The sequence below is a fragment of the Rutilus rutilus genome (assembly GCF_951802725.1).
Source record: "Rutilus rutilus genome assembly, chromosome: 3".
Classification (NCBI taxonomy): Eukaryota; Metazoa; Chordata; class Actinopteri; order Cypriniformes; family Leuciscidae; genus Rutilus; species Rutilus rutilus.
Genome location: NC_140211.1, coordinates 27,900,281 through 27,914,619, shown reverse-complemented (window position 1 = coordinate 27,914,619; position 14,339 = coordinate 27,900,281). Strand labels below are relative to the sequence as shown.

The following is a 14,339-nucleotide window of genomic DNA, read 5'->3' as shown; positions in this document are numbered from 1 at the left end:
TGCAATTCAATGTATTTTTTGAATGCACTTCATATAAGCATGTTTGGAATATAAATGTATACTACTTGAATTTCAAGTATATTTTTAATACATTTTAATACCATGTCTTTTTCACCTAGGTTGACATGAAATCAATAATAGTGCATGACAAAAGCCTTGATAACGTGCTTACTGACTCTTTCAGCAGTGTTTGAAGTCAAATTTTGGGATGCATTATTGTCAATGTGTTGCTTGGAATTAATTAGTTAATACTTAATGCGACTAGAGCCTCATTTGCAGTTCACATCAGTGTGCTATCCATGCAGCTGGTTAAAAAGTTTCAGCCAACAAACACATGAGTGCATTATGATCAAACAAAAGCTGTCCAAAGTTTTCAAAAAGGTGATTATAGATTAAATGTGTTTTATCTATTGTTTTTATTCATACTTAATGTTTCACATTTTTGTTGTGGCTGGAATAAAAATAACCACAGAGAGTTCGAAGAATAGAGAAGTACCAATATGGAAGTTGTGGCTGGGCAGAAAAAGAGATCATATTTCCTTTACAAATTTGACAAAAAGATGTCCCAGATAAGCAAGCAATCATAGCCAGTCAGTGGGTGTCAATTTCATAACGGGCCAATGAAAATATTGCTCTGAGAAAGGAAAAGAGGCAGAATAAAGAAATGTAAGATTGGCATGATCTGCTTCTACATCTATATACTCTCTACCAGTCTAAGATTGTGAATAGAATACACCTGCTCAGTCGTTATTATTTATATTCTCTACATTTTAATACTAAAGCCATCAACACTGTGTGACCTAAGAAATGAATGTATGGGAAACATGTAGTGACCAAAAAGGGTTCATCAAAAGTATTGTATATTTTAGCCTATTTCCAAGTAGGCCAATATGTCCCTAATAAAGATAATAATTTGGTTCTGTAAGGAAATTTGTGGGCCAAATGTTTTTCTACTAAATTAATTTCAAACATATTAGTAAACACCTTGAGTTTAAAGGGCTTTTAGGTCATGTGAAACAAATTCAGTCAATTGCGTTAATTTTCTGCCTAGTAGGCTAATGTGTATATATAGCTTATAAGCGTGTTTCTAATTTCTCAGGCCTGCTTGAGCTTTACAAAAAGCATTGGCTCAGGATGTGTATTAATAGTCTTTCTACTGTGTTGTTAACTTCAGATTTTATTGTGATTTGTAACATTTTATCATGATTTATTTTTTCAGGAAAATCACAATTCACAATTTTATCATGATTTTTTTCATGCTGGTTTTACTATTTTGCAAGTGACTGAGCAGTACAGTTACTAATTTCCAATTTTTTTAAATGTAGCCTTACAAGGTAACAAAATATAAAAGAAAAAAGAATGACAGACCATTTAGGCCATAAGTAGGGGAAGTATCTTGTTATTAAAAATAAGAACATAAATGCACATTACAAATACAATATAATATACAAATGAAATAAACTGTACTTTTATTTTTTTCACAGTAGGTGTATTTAACCGTAGTATTGAAGTAAAATTTGAATAAACAAATGTAAAAATAAAACACTAGACATCACTGTAGTGCAAACACTGAATAACTTCAGTACCTTTATTAAAGGTGCTATAAGCGATCTCACACGTTTTTTAGGCTAAAACATTTTTTTTCACATACCGCAAACATCTCCTCACTATCCGCTAGCTGCCTGTCCCCTGAACACACTGTAAAAAAACACGGTCTCTGCAGACAGCCCACGCTCCACAAACTGCAGCAAAAACAAACTGAGCAACAAACAGAGCGACCCGCACCACGAAACATAACAAACTGTTCCAGCCAATAACCGACAAGAATGATGTGGGGGTGGGGTTCGGGGGTTAGTGCGCGGATGAGGAGGAGGGAGGGTCTAGCTAGCCTCCGTTTTGTTTGATAATAATTCAAACATCAACAAAAGGGTTACGCCAACCGAGATCGCTTATAGCACCTTTAAGAATCAGTGAAAAGCAGTAAGTGATTTTTCTCTTTGTCTTTTGTTTATGGAAATGCAGAAATTAAATTTAAAGCTCCAATCTCCTCCCGAAAATCCCCCAAAAAGTCAGTTGGGGCCTTAGTGACTACTTCACTCAGAGAAGCTGTCAATTTCAGCTGTCAATCATGACGTCACACTCCCGTTTTTATAGCATCAAATAACTAACTAAAACCAAATTTATTTAAAAAAAATGAATTTTACATGTACAACTTTTATCAGCGTGATTAAAAACTACATAAAGTGACAGAAATATTTATTTATTTATTTATTTATTTATTATTATTTGAAGTGTAATTTGAATTTGTTTGCCTCACGTCCCATAAGATTACATGGAGAGGGCGGGGTTTATGACCTATACTGGGACCAGACACCTGGGGGCGATCGAAACGGTTTGGCTTCACTTTTCAGGACGTGTGCGTCACACTTGGGTTGGGACGGAGGCGCCAGAACTGCAACTGATAGAATGTGCGCTGTAGCACGATACAACAATATTTTTTCAAAAGCAGACCGTGGAGACATTTTAATCGTTCATGATCAAAAATCATGTTATTGGACACCCCTAACAGATCTATATCTGAAATAGATATTGCACAATGCACTTATTCAGTAAAGTTGTGCTTTTGTAGGTTGAAACTTTAAGCCTGTTAAGCAAGCAAAATAGAAAAGTAATAATCTGATAAGTGACAATGTTGTTTTCTTCCCTAGATCTCTCATGTTTACTCTGACTGTAAGTATAATCATCTCTAAAGTCCCTTTCTTTTTTTTTTTACTTTTTACTTTTAAAAAAATGTAAGAAAAATGTAATTTCCTTTGAGGGAGGGGGGGGGTCTGTTTTAGTGTTTTAGAGATATATCCTCTATAACAATTTCTATCCATACTTCCAAGTAAGGGGATGTCCTGCTTATACCAGTGCCTTGTATTTCTCTTCTTACCAGCTGCACTTGATATATTAAACAAGATATACATCTTTTCTCAACTCTCTGTGTTTAATATTTCCAAGATATAATGTTGTGTAAATTCCTTTTCTAATAAGGAGCTCTTTTTGCTATCATTTTACAGACTAGATAAATGAGACCAATAGTTTTAAGCTTAAACCAATCAATCTGATTTGCAACATCAAATAATGTGGGACATTTACCGACTGTACACTGGTTTTGTGTCTCGCCTCACATTTAGGTTCACTGTGCCAATACAAGATAAGCCCCACAACGTCAGAAATCACTATGTTTGTAGGATACGGCTCCCTTTGTAGTGTGCAGAACGCCAACATTACAAACACTCCGAATAGCATCATAGTGACTGGACTGCAGCCTGGAAACACATATTTCTTTAAAATCAACTGCTCAGAAGTGTGCTGTGGAAACTTCTCCACCAGTAAGTCTTTACTACTTCTAAATAACTATTGATAAGGTGTAAATGTTTTTAGTGGTTTTGAGCAATAAGGTCACTGTTGTTCAGAAAGGAGAATTATTAAGAAAACGATGTTTCACTCTCGTTTACATTCACCATATCACTCTTTCATGCACTTTGTCTCATTCTTTCATTCACTCACACTCTCAATATTTCTCTACTTGCATAACAGATGCCTCCATCACGCAACTCAACTCCACCACAATATATCTGAACGAGACGGGCCAGTTATCATTGACCAATCGATCTTTTACTCTGCGTAAGTCCCACCCAATCACAATCGCAAATGCATCAATAACATAAAATGAAAATACATTTTTAGACAGCTGTATGATATAACGCTAATATTTTTATACAGCAGCAGCTTTGTTTAATACGAGTAAACATGAATGATTAAAGGAAATTCTGTCATCATGTACTCATCTTCACATTGTTCCAAACTCAAATGACTTTCCTTTATATGACTCATAAGACCAGTCTTTCAAGTTCTAGAAAGAACATAAAAGCACCCCCAGGTGAGAAAGAGTACTATTAAATGTATTAAAAATGTACTTGAGTATGTTTTTAATACAATACAAATATACCATAATGCATGTTTAATACATTTAACAGTACGTCTTTTTCACCTGGGCCATATTACTCAGGGCTCTGTGTTCCAAGTCTTCTAATATGATACAGTATTATAGCTTTGTGTGAGGACTCAATGGAAACTTTGATGCAGCTCTCACATCTTATTTGTGCATAAACATTTACAAATATTGTGCATGAAGATGGTTATGACATAACTGATGCCAAAATGTATTGGTTCTTGCATGTGACACCCCTAAAATTAAATGCACACATTAAATTTAAAAGCTTTTTTCTTTTCTTTTTGAAGCTCGAAAGCCTTTGGTCACAACCACTTTCACTGTATGGTAAAAAGCAGGGTGAATGGTCTGCCAAACATCTGTTTTATCACGAGAGTAAATTATGACAGAATTTTCATTTTTGGGTGTCCTTGTTGACTTTCTTGCACTCACACAGGTCCACATCCGCTCTCTTGCACTTACAGGCCCCTACCCTGTTAGTAACGTGTCTGTGTACTCCATCACTGTGAGCTCAGTGAACCTGAGTTGGATACTTCTAAAAAATGGCATTAGCCCGTATTATAGAGTAGCTTGGGATTCAAACCTGCTCACTACTAACCAAACCTCCATACAAATCTTACATCTTGCACCTGGCACCAAATACACCTTCAAAGTCACCTCGGTGGCCTCTGATAACAGCACTATGGGGTGTGTTGCTGAGATATCTCAAAACACAAGTAAGTACTGTAGGCAGAAGAGAATAGGGGGTTTAAAGGTGTCTCTATTGTATTGTGGAGTAAATCGATCCAAGGTTTGTGTGTAGATGCCAATGGCTGTGAAATGTACTTCTACATTACCGTTCACAAGTTTGGGGTCGGTGAACTTGTTGTAATGTTTTTGAAAGAAGTCTCTTATGTTCTTTCAGGCTGCATTCATTTGATCAAAAATAGAGTAAAATAGTAATATTGTGAAATATTATTAATATTTGAAATCCCTTTTTTTGTATTTGAATAAACTGTAAATTCATAAAATGGTCCTTCAGAAATCATTCTAATATGCTGGTTTGGTGGTCAAGAGATAGTAGTAGTTATTATTATTATTATTATTATTATTATTATTATCTATGTTGAAAACAGTTGAGCTGTTTAATATTTTTGTGGAAACCATGATGAAATTTTTTTATGAATATAAAAAATAATAATAAAAAAAACAGCATTTATTTGAAAAATTAATCTTTTGTAACATTATAAATGTCTTAACTGATACTTTTGATCAATTTAATGCATTGTTCCTGAATAAATACATAAATTTCTTCTTAAACTGACTCCAAACTTTTGAATGGTAGTGTATGTATGTTAATGAAGGTCTGTTTACCCGTGTTCAGGTCCAGCACAAGTAGAGAATATCACTGTGCTGAATTCCAGTAACAGCAGTTTGACCGTGGTTTGGGCACCTCCTCTCGGTCATGTGGACTCGTATGAGGTGAGTGTGTCCGGTGCTGAGCTGAAGACCATGACTGTCTCCACCAACTCTGCAGTAATCGGTAACCTCACAGCAGGACATGTTTACAACCTCACTGTCACCTCCATCAGTGGAGTCCTGAGGAACAGCTCTAACATATTGCTGGCTGCCACTAGTGAGTCAGAAAAGCTTCACACACTCTCCATCTTGTCACCAGAACATCAAACAAAACCTTAATGCATTTATTACATCTGCAGGTCCATTTATAATGTGTGTGTGTGTGTGTGTGTGATATTTTCCCCTCAGAGCCTAACCCGCCAGAAGCTCTCAGCGTGAGCGGTCAGACTAATGTATCAATTTCTTTGCGGTGGTCGAAACCCTTATCAATGGATGGATTGAATGTGTCCTATGAAGTGTCGTATAGATCCAATTCTTCAGGGGTCAACCTGACTTCGATTCAAATCACCTCTTTAAACACGACGCTCACAAATTTATTACCGGGCAGTCAGTATGACATCACTGCAGTCACCATAGGGGTAAAAGATCTCAAGAGCTCTTTTGTAAACCTCATCGCATATACAGGTACTGTACAGCACACTGCATTTAACTTAAGCTGTTGATAGTGTAAACAAAAAATGAACACCACAATTAGGTTTACAGTATATTTACTATGTGTATGGTTGTATAAGTGTGTTTGTGTTTCCACAGTTCCTAATACAGTGCAAAATCTGGTGGTTTCCGCTGTCAGCACCAATTCAGTCAATCTGACGTGGCTTCCCCCTAATGGGAACTCCAGCCTGTTCTCCTATAGTATTAGCATCTCTTCACCCGATCAGACTCTCAATACCACATCCAACAATTATCAGATTACTCAGTTGCAGCCTGGGACTCAGTATAATTGCAGCATCAGAACACTCATAATAGCTGCCAGCATATCTGGACCCTCACAGTTCATACAGTGTAATACCAGTGAGTCTAAATACTACACATCGCTCTCTAAACTGTAGATGTGTAATATACTCTTGTGTAATGATGTTGTCTGTCCTAATGAGGTTTTCAGACAACTAATGGGCATTTTGCATTATGCGTTAATGTTAACATTGGCACATACCTACCAAATGGACTAGCGCCATATTTGATCCTTTTTGACAGGAATGAAAATGAGACTGAGGGATAGAAGTACAGTGTGTTCAAAGGATTGTACTGTTGTTTAACAAAACAAAAAATACCATTTCAAAAGATTTTCAGGAGACAAAAGCCCCCTGAAACCAGTTTAAAGGTTGTGAACAAGGCCGCATTAATGCACGGGCTTACCTGGGCTGAAGCCCAGGGGCCTCCCAAGTTCAGGCGCCTCCCATGTTCAGGTTCATGATGAGCTGAAAGGGTCATATTGTTTTGTAACTTGTCAGGTTTTCTGTCAATCACTCGAATCGCACGTTACATGTCTGCTGATTGAGTGACCCACGTGGCCCCATAAGCCCCGTTCACACAGCCAGCGATTTTGTCGCTGTATGTCGCTAGTCTCTATACTGTGAAGTCGCTTGTGGGTGTTGGTAGTGCTGTCGCTCTGATGTTATTGGTAGACTGCTCGTCTGGCCACATCTGTACAAAACACCATCACAAGTGATACAACTATATTATTTTAATTCGACTAGGAATTAGGCTCAAAAGAAACAGTAGCCTATGCTGTTGGGAGAGTGTTTTTATATTACCACACAGCAGTGTTCAGTGGATTAAATAATTTACTAGATTAACGATCGATCAATCTACAAATTAAACTCACTCATACTGTCATAAATTACTAAAACGTCATCCGAATTTGACAAATAATACATTTTCTTGTCCCTAATAGTCAACATAATGCAGGGGAAACTGTAAAATGAACTGCAGCAGTGCTAAACCTGCATCATAAAACTACAACACTCGAACTATACATGTATGAATTAAACTCAGTGAGACTGTCGACAGTTTCTTTTCCATGCATCATTTTTATTATATCCATGTCTGTGGTTAGTTACAGTCAAATCGCCCTCAAACTCTTCTGTCTTGAGACGGTGACGGGATCTGAGCTCCAGTGAAAGGCTTCTTTCCTATTGGTTGTCGCTCACGAAAATCGCTTCTCATTTGCATAAAATTGACATTTCTCAACTGTGATGTCGATTACCTAGATATTACACTTTTTAAAAATGAGACTCTATAAATCGAGGGGATGGGGTCTACAAAACCTCTCAGCCCCGGGGCCTAACATTAGGTTAAGGCGGCTCTGGACTTGTGACAATTCCATGTGATCTAAGACCTTTATTTAGTGCACTGCATGTCATTTTTGTTAAGGCTGTACGTCTACCCCTCAGAGCAATGTTTTCATTCATGTTAAATTCAGTATGGCTTCTAAGGTCTTTAGTCTTTGCTTACTCAAATTCACACACGTGAATATGTCTGGTGCAGAAATATAATTGTGTGCATTTTCTTTCAGAGCCACTGTCAGTGACTAATTTAACTGCCTCTCCTTTGGGCACCAATGCGATGAGCCTGTCCTGGTCTTATCAGAGTAACAACCGATCTTTATATCTGTACAATGTGAGTGTAAATGGGGAACGATGGATACAGAGTAACAGTGAGACCATGAATGTCTCTGACCTGATCCCCGGGAACAACTACACCTTTACTGTGCGAACTGTAGTAAACGGCATGATCTCTGAACCTGTAGCCATCTCTGCATTCACAGGTATTACAATTCACATATTTCTCAAACACGTCTCTTATACTACACACCACGTGGCTGGAAAACTACTAGATGTATGTAAAGATGTATTTATTCCACACATTTTTACAGGACACTGTCTATACCGCTGTGATGTTGATAAGTAACCCTCTTTCTCCTCCTCTCTTAATATGTGTTATCAGTTCTTGGGAAAGCGTCCAATATTTCTGCTGTAGGCAGTACTCAGAGTATGAGAGTGGATTGGAGACCGCCTGCTGGTATTGTGAGTCTCTACAACGTCAAAATCCTGCTTAACGGAACTGTTTTAAAGACCGAGAACCGAACGAATGAGACTACCGTGGTGTTCTCAGACCTGCTGCCTGGAACTCTGTACTTGGTCATTGTGACAAGCATCAGTGGACCCATAAAGCAGGACAGCGATAGTGTGTTAAATGCCACCTGTAAGACCCTTCACACATTCTGAAATAAACACTGTATCACTCATGTACAAGCGCTTAAAGCACTACTTGCATTCAACTCATACTGCACACTATGGTATTGCTATTTGCATGCACTTTGTGTGAAAAGGAAGTAAGACATTTGCTTTCAGAAACAAAGAGCTGACTAGTCTGTTCTAACCAGGCATATTACACTGAAAGTAGCACTTGAGTATCCCCTTTTCAAGAAAGAGTATTACAGTTTTCACACCACTGTGCAGTTTTTTCACAGGTTTCCTTATTTATTTATTTTACATATTTTACATTGCTGTATGGGTAACATTTTAGAATAATGGTCCGTAGTTAACAAGTAGCTATGCAGGAAGTAATAGGTAGTACTGCATTAACACCGAACTTTACTATTTGAGACCCATTTGAGGCACAAGCTTCTGAAATGTTATGACCATGTTAAAAGTAAAAAAAAAAAACCCACAATTGTTCACTTTTTAGACATGTTACTTTTGTGATTAGTAATTAATTGGTTATTCTTTCTTAGTTCACAAGTAGTTCTCAATGAGGATATATTTCTTTAGTAATAATCAAATACCTACCAAGGAACTACCTTTGTACTAAATTAGCTATTAATTTAGCTATGGTATGATATGGTAGTCATCATTAGATATTTTTGTTACAATTAATGCAACTATTTATAAAAGCATTAACAGATTTCATAACTTTTATAACAGACATGGATATGATAATGTGATGTGATGGCCTGTAGGTGGTGCTCTCGGCTTGTGTGTATATCACATCTGTGACTGTTTTGTTGTCATTTCAGTGCCTACTTCTCCTGGCGAGTTAAGGACAGAGCGGAGCACAAACTCTCTGTACATCAGCTGGGCTCGACCGCTCAACATGAGCTTAGTGTCACACTACTACTTCTTGCAGTACAGCAACAGCACACTCATTACAAACTCGATGAACTGCAGCCAAAACTACAGCTCTCTGACAGGACTTAGTGCAGGTGTCCAGTACAGCATCACTGTGAGGACTGTTGGTGCACTGGGATATTTGAGTTCTCCTCAGAATCTCACTGCATATACAAGTAAGCACTGCACATTTATAGTTATTCATGTTTACACATGAATACAAGTCTAAATGAATACATACACATTTGAACTCTTTTTCACTATAAATTTGATTTCGACAATACAATATTTTGATATTGTATTGATATATATTTAGACACAAGAATATGAAAAACGTTCTACATTGTTTTTATCATACATCAATGTATTTGTATTAATAAATAATTACAGGATTCCCTTCCCCTGCTTTTTTTTTTTTTCATTATTTTTTCATATCAGTGTGGCTTGCAGATATTTATGTTTTTTTTTTTTTTTTTGTCTTTGCATTAATGTGATTTTTTCTATATATTTGATAACGTTTAACATCTAGTTCACCCAAAAATTGTTTATTTTTTTTAAATTAAACTGTCAAATAGAGGCTTAGGCCCTGTGTCCACCAAAGTGTTTTTTCACGTGGCTGGCGTATTTTTTCAATGGGAGGGGCCACGTGTTTAAAACGGCATGAGCGTAACGAGGCGCTGAGCGTCTTTTTCACACTGAAGCGCTGAGCATTCTGAGTTTTTTTACCGGTTGCCGAGAGTTGAAGAATGTTCAACTTTGGGTAAAATACAGCTCTCATCACTGTCACTTTTTACCCAGACGTGTATATATATATATATATATACACACATATATATGTGGTCATTGTATACTTCATTGATGGTTAGAATAGGACCCTTGGCCCTGAACAGCCAATTTTTGAGCCGTACATTGCGGAAAGATGAGTGTGTTTTTTTTCTCAATGATTTTCAGATCCTACTTCTGTAAGTGATTTGAGAGTGAATGGATACAGTGAGACCAGTATAACTCTGAGCTGGCAGCAGTATGATGTTCAGCAATCCGGTTACTCCTACCTGCTCACCTTCACACACCCCAATGGCACATTTGACCAGAAGACTGTGAGTAACACCACAGTGCAGCTACTGTCACTGCAGTCGGCTAGTCAATACAACATCAGCATTATCACTCAGACGGCAGGCGGCACCAAGTCTGATCCCCAGTTTATAACAGCCTGCAGTAGTAAGTAACTACACTGCATGACAACACAGTACTGAGTACATTCTTGCCACATATCATGCTATCACATCTGTGCGACAGTCAGTTGTTATTTGCTTTCCAGAGCCGTTTCCGGTTTCCAATGTGGGATTCAATGTTCTGAATGTTTCTGCCATGAGCCTGAACTGGTCCCGTCCTGTGGAGTACCACGATGGGTTTTCCTACCAAGTATTAGTGTCCAACTGCACAGAAAACAGTAGGAACTTGTCTACTTCCTCTGAAAGTATCACAGTACAAGACTTGCAGCCTGGCACCATGTGTCAGTTCAGTCTATATAGTTTGGCCTGCGGCATTCTGGGAGAACCAAAGAACATCTCTGCCCTCACAAGTATGTACTCCCACACACACTCCAACAAGGAGAATCAAACACAAATACTCCCTTTGATCCAGACAATCTGGGTAATTATTGCTCTTGAAGGGACACTTTACTTCCTCTTTCTCTCCACAGTGCCCTCTACAGTGATTCCCAAACTATATAATGAAGGCTCTAATCACTCAGTCTTGGTGATGTGGGATCATCCTGTTGGTGGCCTGGACCAGTACATTCTGAACATCAGCAGTAATGGATGGAGCAGCTCTGCAGTTCTCAATAGCACTGAACACAATCACACCTTCACTCAACTAAAAGCAGCAACTGTATTCAAAGTCACACTCACGACTGTCAATGCAGTCTTCCAGGAAACATCGTATCCAGTAGAAATGGCAACTTGTGAGTATTCAACCCCAAACCATAGTCAGGAATTCACGTGGCAGACCTTTATAAATAAGCACATTGGACTGCAGTGTTTGTAGATTATGATTGTGTATGTTGCAGATCCAAACAGACCGGGAGAGATTAAGGATTTGTTTAAGAGCAATCATTCTTTGTTGTTTCAATGGGCTGAAGCTCAGGACATGACAGCTGGCAGCTTCACCTACAACCTGACCTACTGGTCCAGCTATTCCAACGGCCATTATCTCACTCCTAATTACACTTTCCTTTTGGATGGCTTGCAATCTGGAACATCCTATACTATTTCTGTGGCTACTGTAGGGCCAATGAATTTCAGCAGTGAATCTGTCATCTACAATGTAACCACCAGTAAGTTCAGCACTTAGTGGTATGGAAAATTATAGAAAAATGTATGTTACATTTAAATAACATTCCAAGATATACACAACATTTTGGGATCAATAAGATTTGTTTTCACATTCAAATTAGGACACATTCACATTCACATTAGGACACATTAAATGAACAAAAGTGACATTAAAGACAAAGATTTTATGACTTAAAGATTTCTACTTCAAATAAATGCTCTTCTTTTGAAAAGCAGCACAACTGTTTTCAACATTTGTGAAAATAATAAATGTTTTTTGAGCAACAAATCAGAATATTAGAATGATTTCTAAAGGATAATGTGTCACTGAAGACTGGCCATCACAGCAATAATTTACTTATTAAAATATATTTTTTAAAAACAGAAAAAAGTCACCTTCTATTTTTCACATAAGAAAGACAGTCAAGCAGGCTTGAAACAATGTGAGGGTGAGGAAATATTGACATAGTAAAAATTTTGGGTGAACTGTGCCTTGGAGTTTTACATAAAACTAACATGAAAATGTGCTTTGAGATCTCCTCTAAAGTCCTCATCCTACCCTCTGCATCTGTTTTCAGAGCCTAATCCTGTTCAAAACCTACAAGTTAATTCCACAAAAACAAATGCCATCTCTGTAGTTTGGGAAAGAGTGGAAGGGGTCCCGAATTATGTCGTGAGAGTGTATAGTGACAAGGAAGAGAACTATACAACCAGTTCAGACAGCATGACTATAGACAGTCTGATGCCTTCAACACTCTATAACATCAGTGTCCAGAGCAGGACTTCTGACAACACAGAGGGAGAAGCTGTGTGGCTGCAAGCATGCACAGGTTAGTACAAACACTATGAACTGTTATATTCTGTATATATATATACTGTTCTCAGGAACTTAGACTATGAAATGTGCAGCATTCAGCATCGAGTTATCTTGTGCTGTATGTGTAGTTTTCTAGCTTGCACAAACATGTCCACTTTCTTGATGACTTTTTTAAAGTATTTTTTAAACTCTTTAGTCTGGTGAAGTTCGTTAGACGTTGTTCTGAATGTCTTAATTCAAAAAAGGTAAAGTAGCATTGTCTTTGGTGTGTTTTGCTGTGTACAGATGCAGCACCAGTGGGCAATGTGACCTGTACGGGTCCTAATTTAACCTTACCAATGCTCACCCTCTCATGGAGCCATCCTCCCGGTGAAAACCGGGGCTTTGAAATCAAGCTGGTTTCCAAATCTGTAGAGTTAGAGAACAATCTAACCACCAATCAAAACTACAACTTCACTGGACTCAAGTACAACAACCGGTACAGTGTCAAGCTCTGGACACTCGGCTGTGGGAAGAATAGCACAGTGAAGGAGATCTCCTGTATGACCGGCTTCACAAGTAAGGAGAGTTATATCCGTTTCGTATTTTGTTTTTATATATGAGCGCAAATCACATATTTCTTATTTTTCTGTGTTTGTAGGACCTGTTGTACCTAAAGTGACAGCAATGCGTGTATCTGAGCTACAATATAACAAGTTTGAATTGATTCTTCATCAAGATATCTTTAATGACACGAATGGTTCTGTGTTCTATTATGGTGTGCTTGTCTCCTCCGGCACAGATGGTATGTCTAATAAACTTGAGACTTTTATGTGTCTTAATACTAAAAAGAATAGTAATAGTAAGTGTAGAGATGTATAATATATTATAATAATAATAATAATATAAAAGTATATTGAAAAAAAGAAGATTTGGATTGTAATCATTGTGTCTTTGGTGCACTAAATATGAGTTTTGCCTCCTGCAGACTGCTGGGTCAAGACTATGAAGTTGGATCGCTGCCTGTTGAACACGTATGAGGACTGGAAAGCAAAGCGGTGCAATACATTCCTGGCTGTTGTCAAATCAAAAACAGGGTCTAGAAGTGTGCAGGTCCAAACAATCATCATTGGAGATGAAACTATGTGGAATAGTTACAAAAATGGAGAACTAAATGCCAAAGGCAGTTACAAGTAAATCAATACACTTCACATACTTTGCATTAACTTCAGTGCTGCATAGATGAAAACCTATTATAACAGTGTTGCGGATATTCCCATCACTAAACTAAACCTGATGCTGGACGTTGTTATGTGTTTGGCTTTCTTGCAGTGTTGCTGTCATCACTTTCACACATCTGGAGTTAAATAATGGTTTAGTGGATGTGTCTAATTCATACTACTCCATATCTGAGTTCAGTCCCATCACTCTGCCAGAGAACCCAGGTAACTACTGGGAGACTTTCTGTCAATATATAAAGCACTTCATTGCACCTGCATTTTCACAGTAACACATCCCTCCTAATGTCACATGAAAATTATTGATGTGTATATGACAAACACATTTCCATTAAGGACAAACATTTAGATGAGATTACAGCTGGGGTTCCCAGACTTTTGTGGTCGCATATTTTTAGCTTTTAAAAATCTTGCATTGTTACGAATAACAACACTTATTTTTTTCCAATTTAGTTTAGTTTTTTT

General features: G+C 37.6%; 1 protein-coding gene across 2 annotated transcripts in view; it reads left to right on the top strand.

The window, feature by feature from the left end:
* Window positions 1-14,339, top strand: part of ptprja (protein tyrosine phosphatase receptor type Ja) — a 34,328-nt gene that overhangs the window by 14,554 nt on the left and 5,435 nt on the right. The window contains exons 2-20 of one of the 2 annotated variants that reach the window (XM_084403471.1): window positions 2,709-2,730; window positions 3,180-3,377; window positions 3,586-3,672; window positions 4,465-4,716; window positions 5,364-5,615; window positions 5,747-6,022; window positions 6,149-6,409; window positions 7,914-8,165; window positions 8,345-8,602; window positions 9,417-9,683; window positions 10,459-10,725; window positions 10,826-11,089; window positions 11,210-11,470; window positions 11,576-11,842; window positions 12,419-12,670; window positions 12,943-13,215; window positions 13,298-13,441; window positions 13,625-13,829; window positions 13,969-14,081. In XM_084403471.1, the coding sequence (XP_084259597.1) occupies window positions 2,709-2,730; window positions 3,180-3,377; window positions 3,586-3,672; window positions 4,465-4,716; window positions 5,364-5,615; window positions 5,747-6,022; window positions 6,149-6,409; window positions 7,914-8,165; window positions 8,345-8,602; window positions 9,417-9,683; window positions 10,459-10,725; window positions 10,826-11,089; window positions 11,210-11,470; window positions 11,576-11,842; window positions 12,419-12,670; window positions 12,943-13,215; window positions 13,298-13,441; window positions 13,625-13,829; window positions 13,969-14,081 (4,171 nt within the window). The remainder of the gene's footprint in view (window positions 1-2,708; window positions 2,731-3,179; window positions 3,378-3,585; window positions 3,673-4,464; window positions 4,717-5,363; window positions 5,616-5,746; window positions 6,023-6,148; window positions 6,410-7,913; window positions 8,166-8,344; window positions 8,603-9,416; window positions 9,684-10,458; window positions 10,726-10,825; window positions 11,090-11,209; window positions 11,471-11,575; window positions 11,843-12,418; window positions 12,671-12,942; window positions 13,216-13,297; window positions 13,442-13,624; window positions 13,830-13,968; window positions 14,082-14,339) is intronic. The other variant, XM_084403472.1, reaches the window with a different exon arrangement.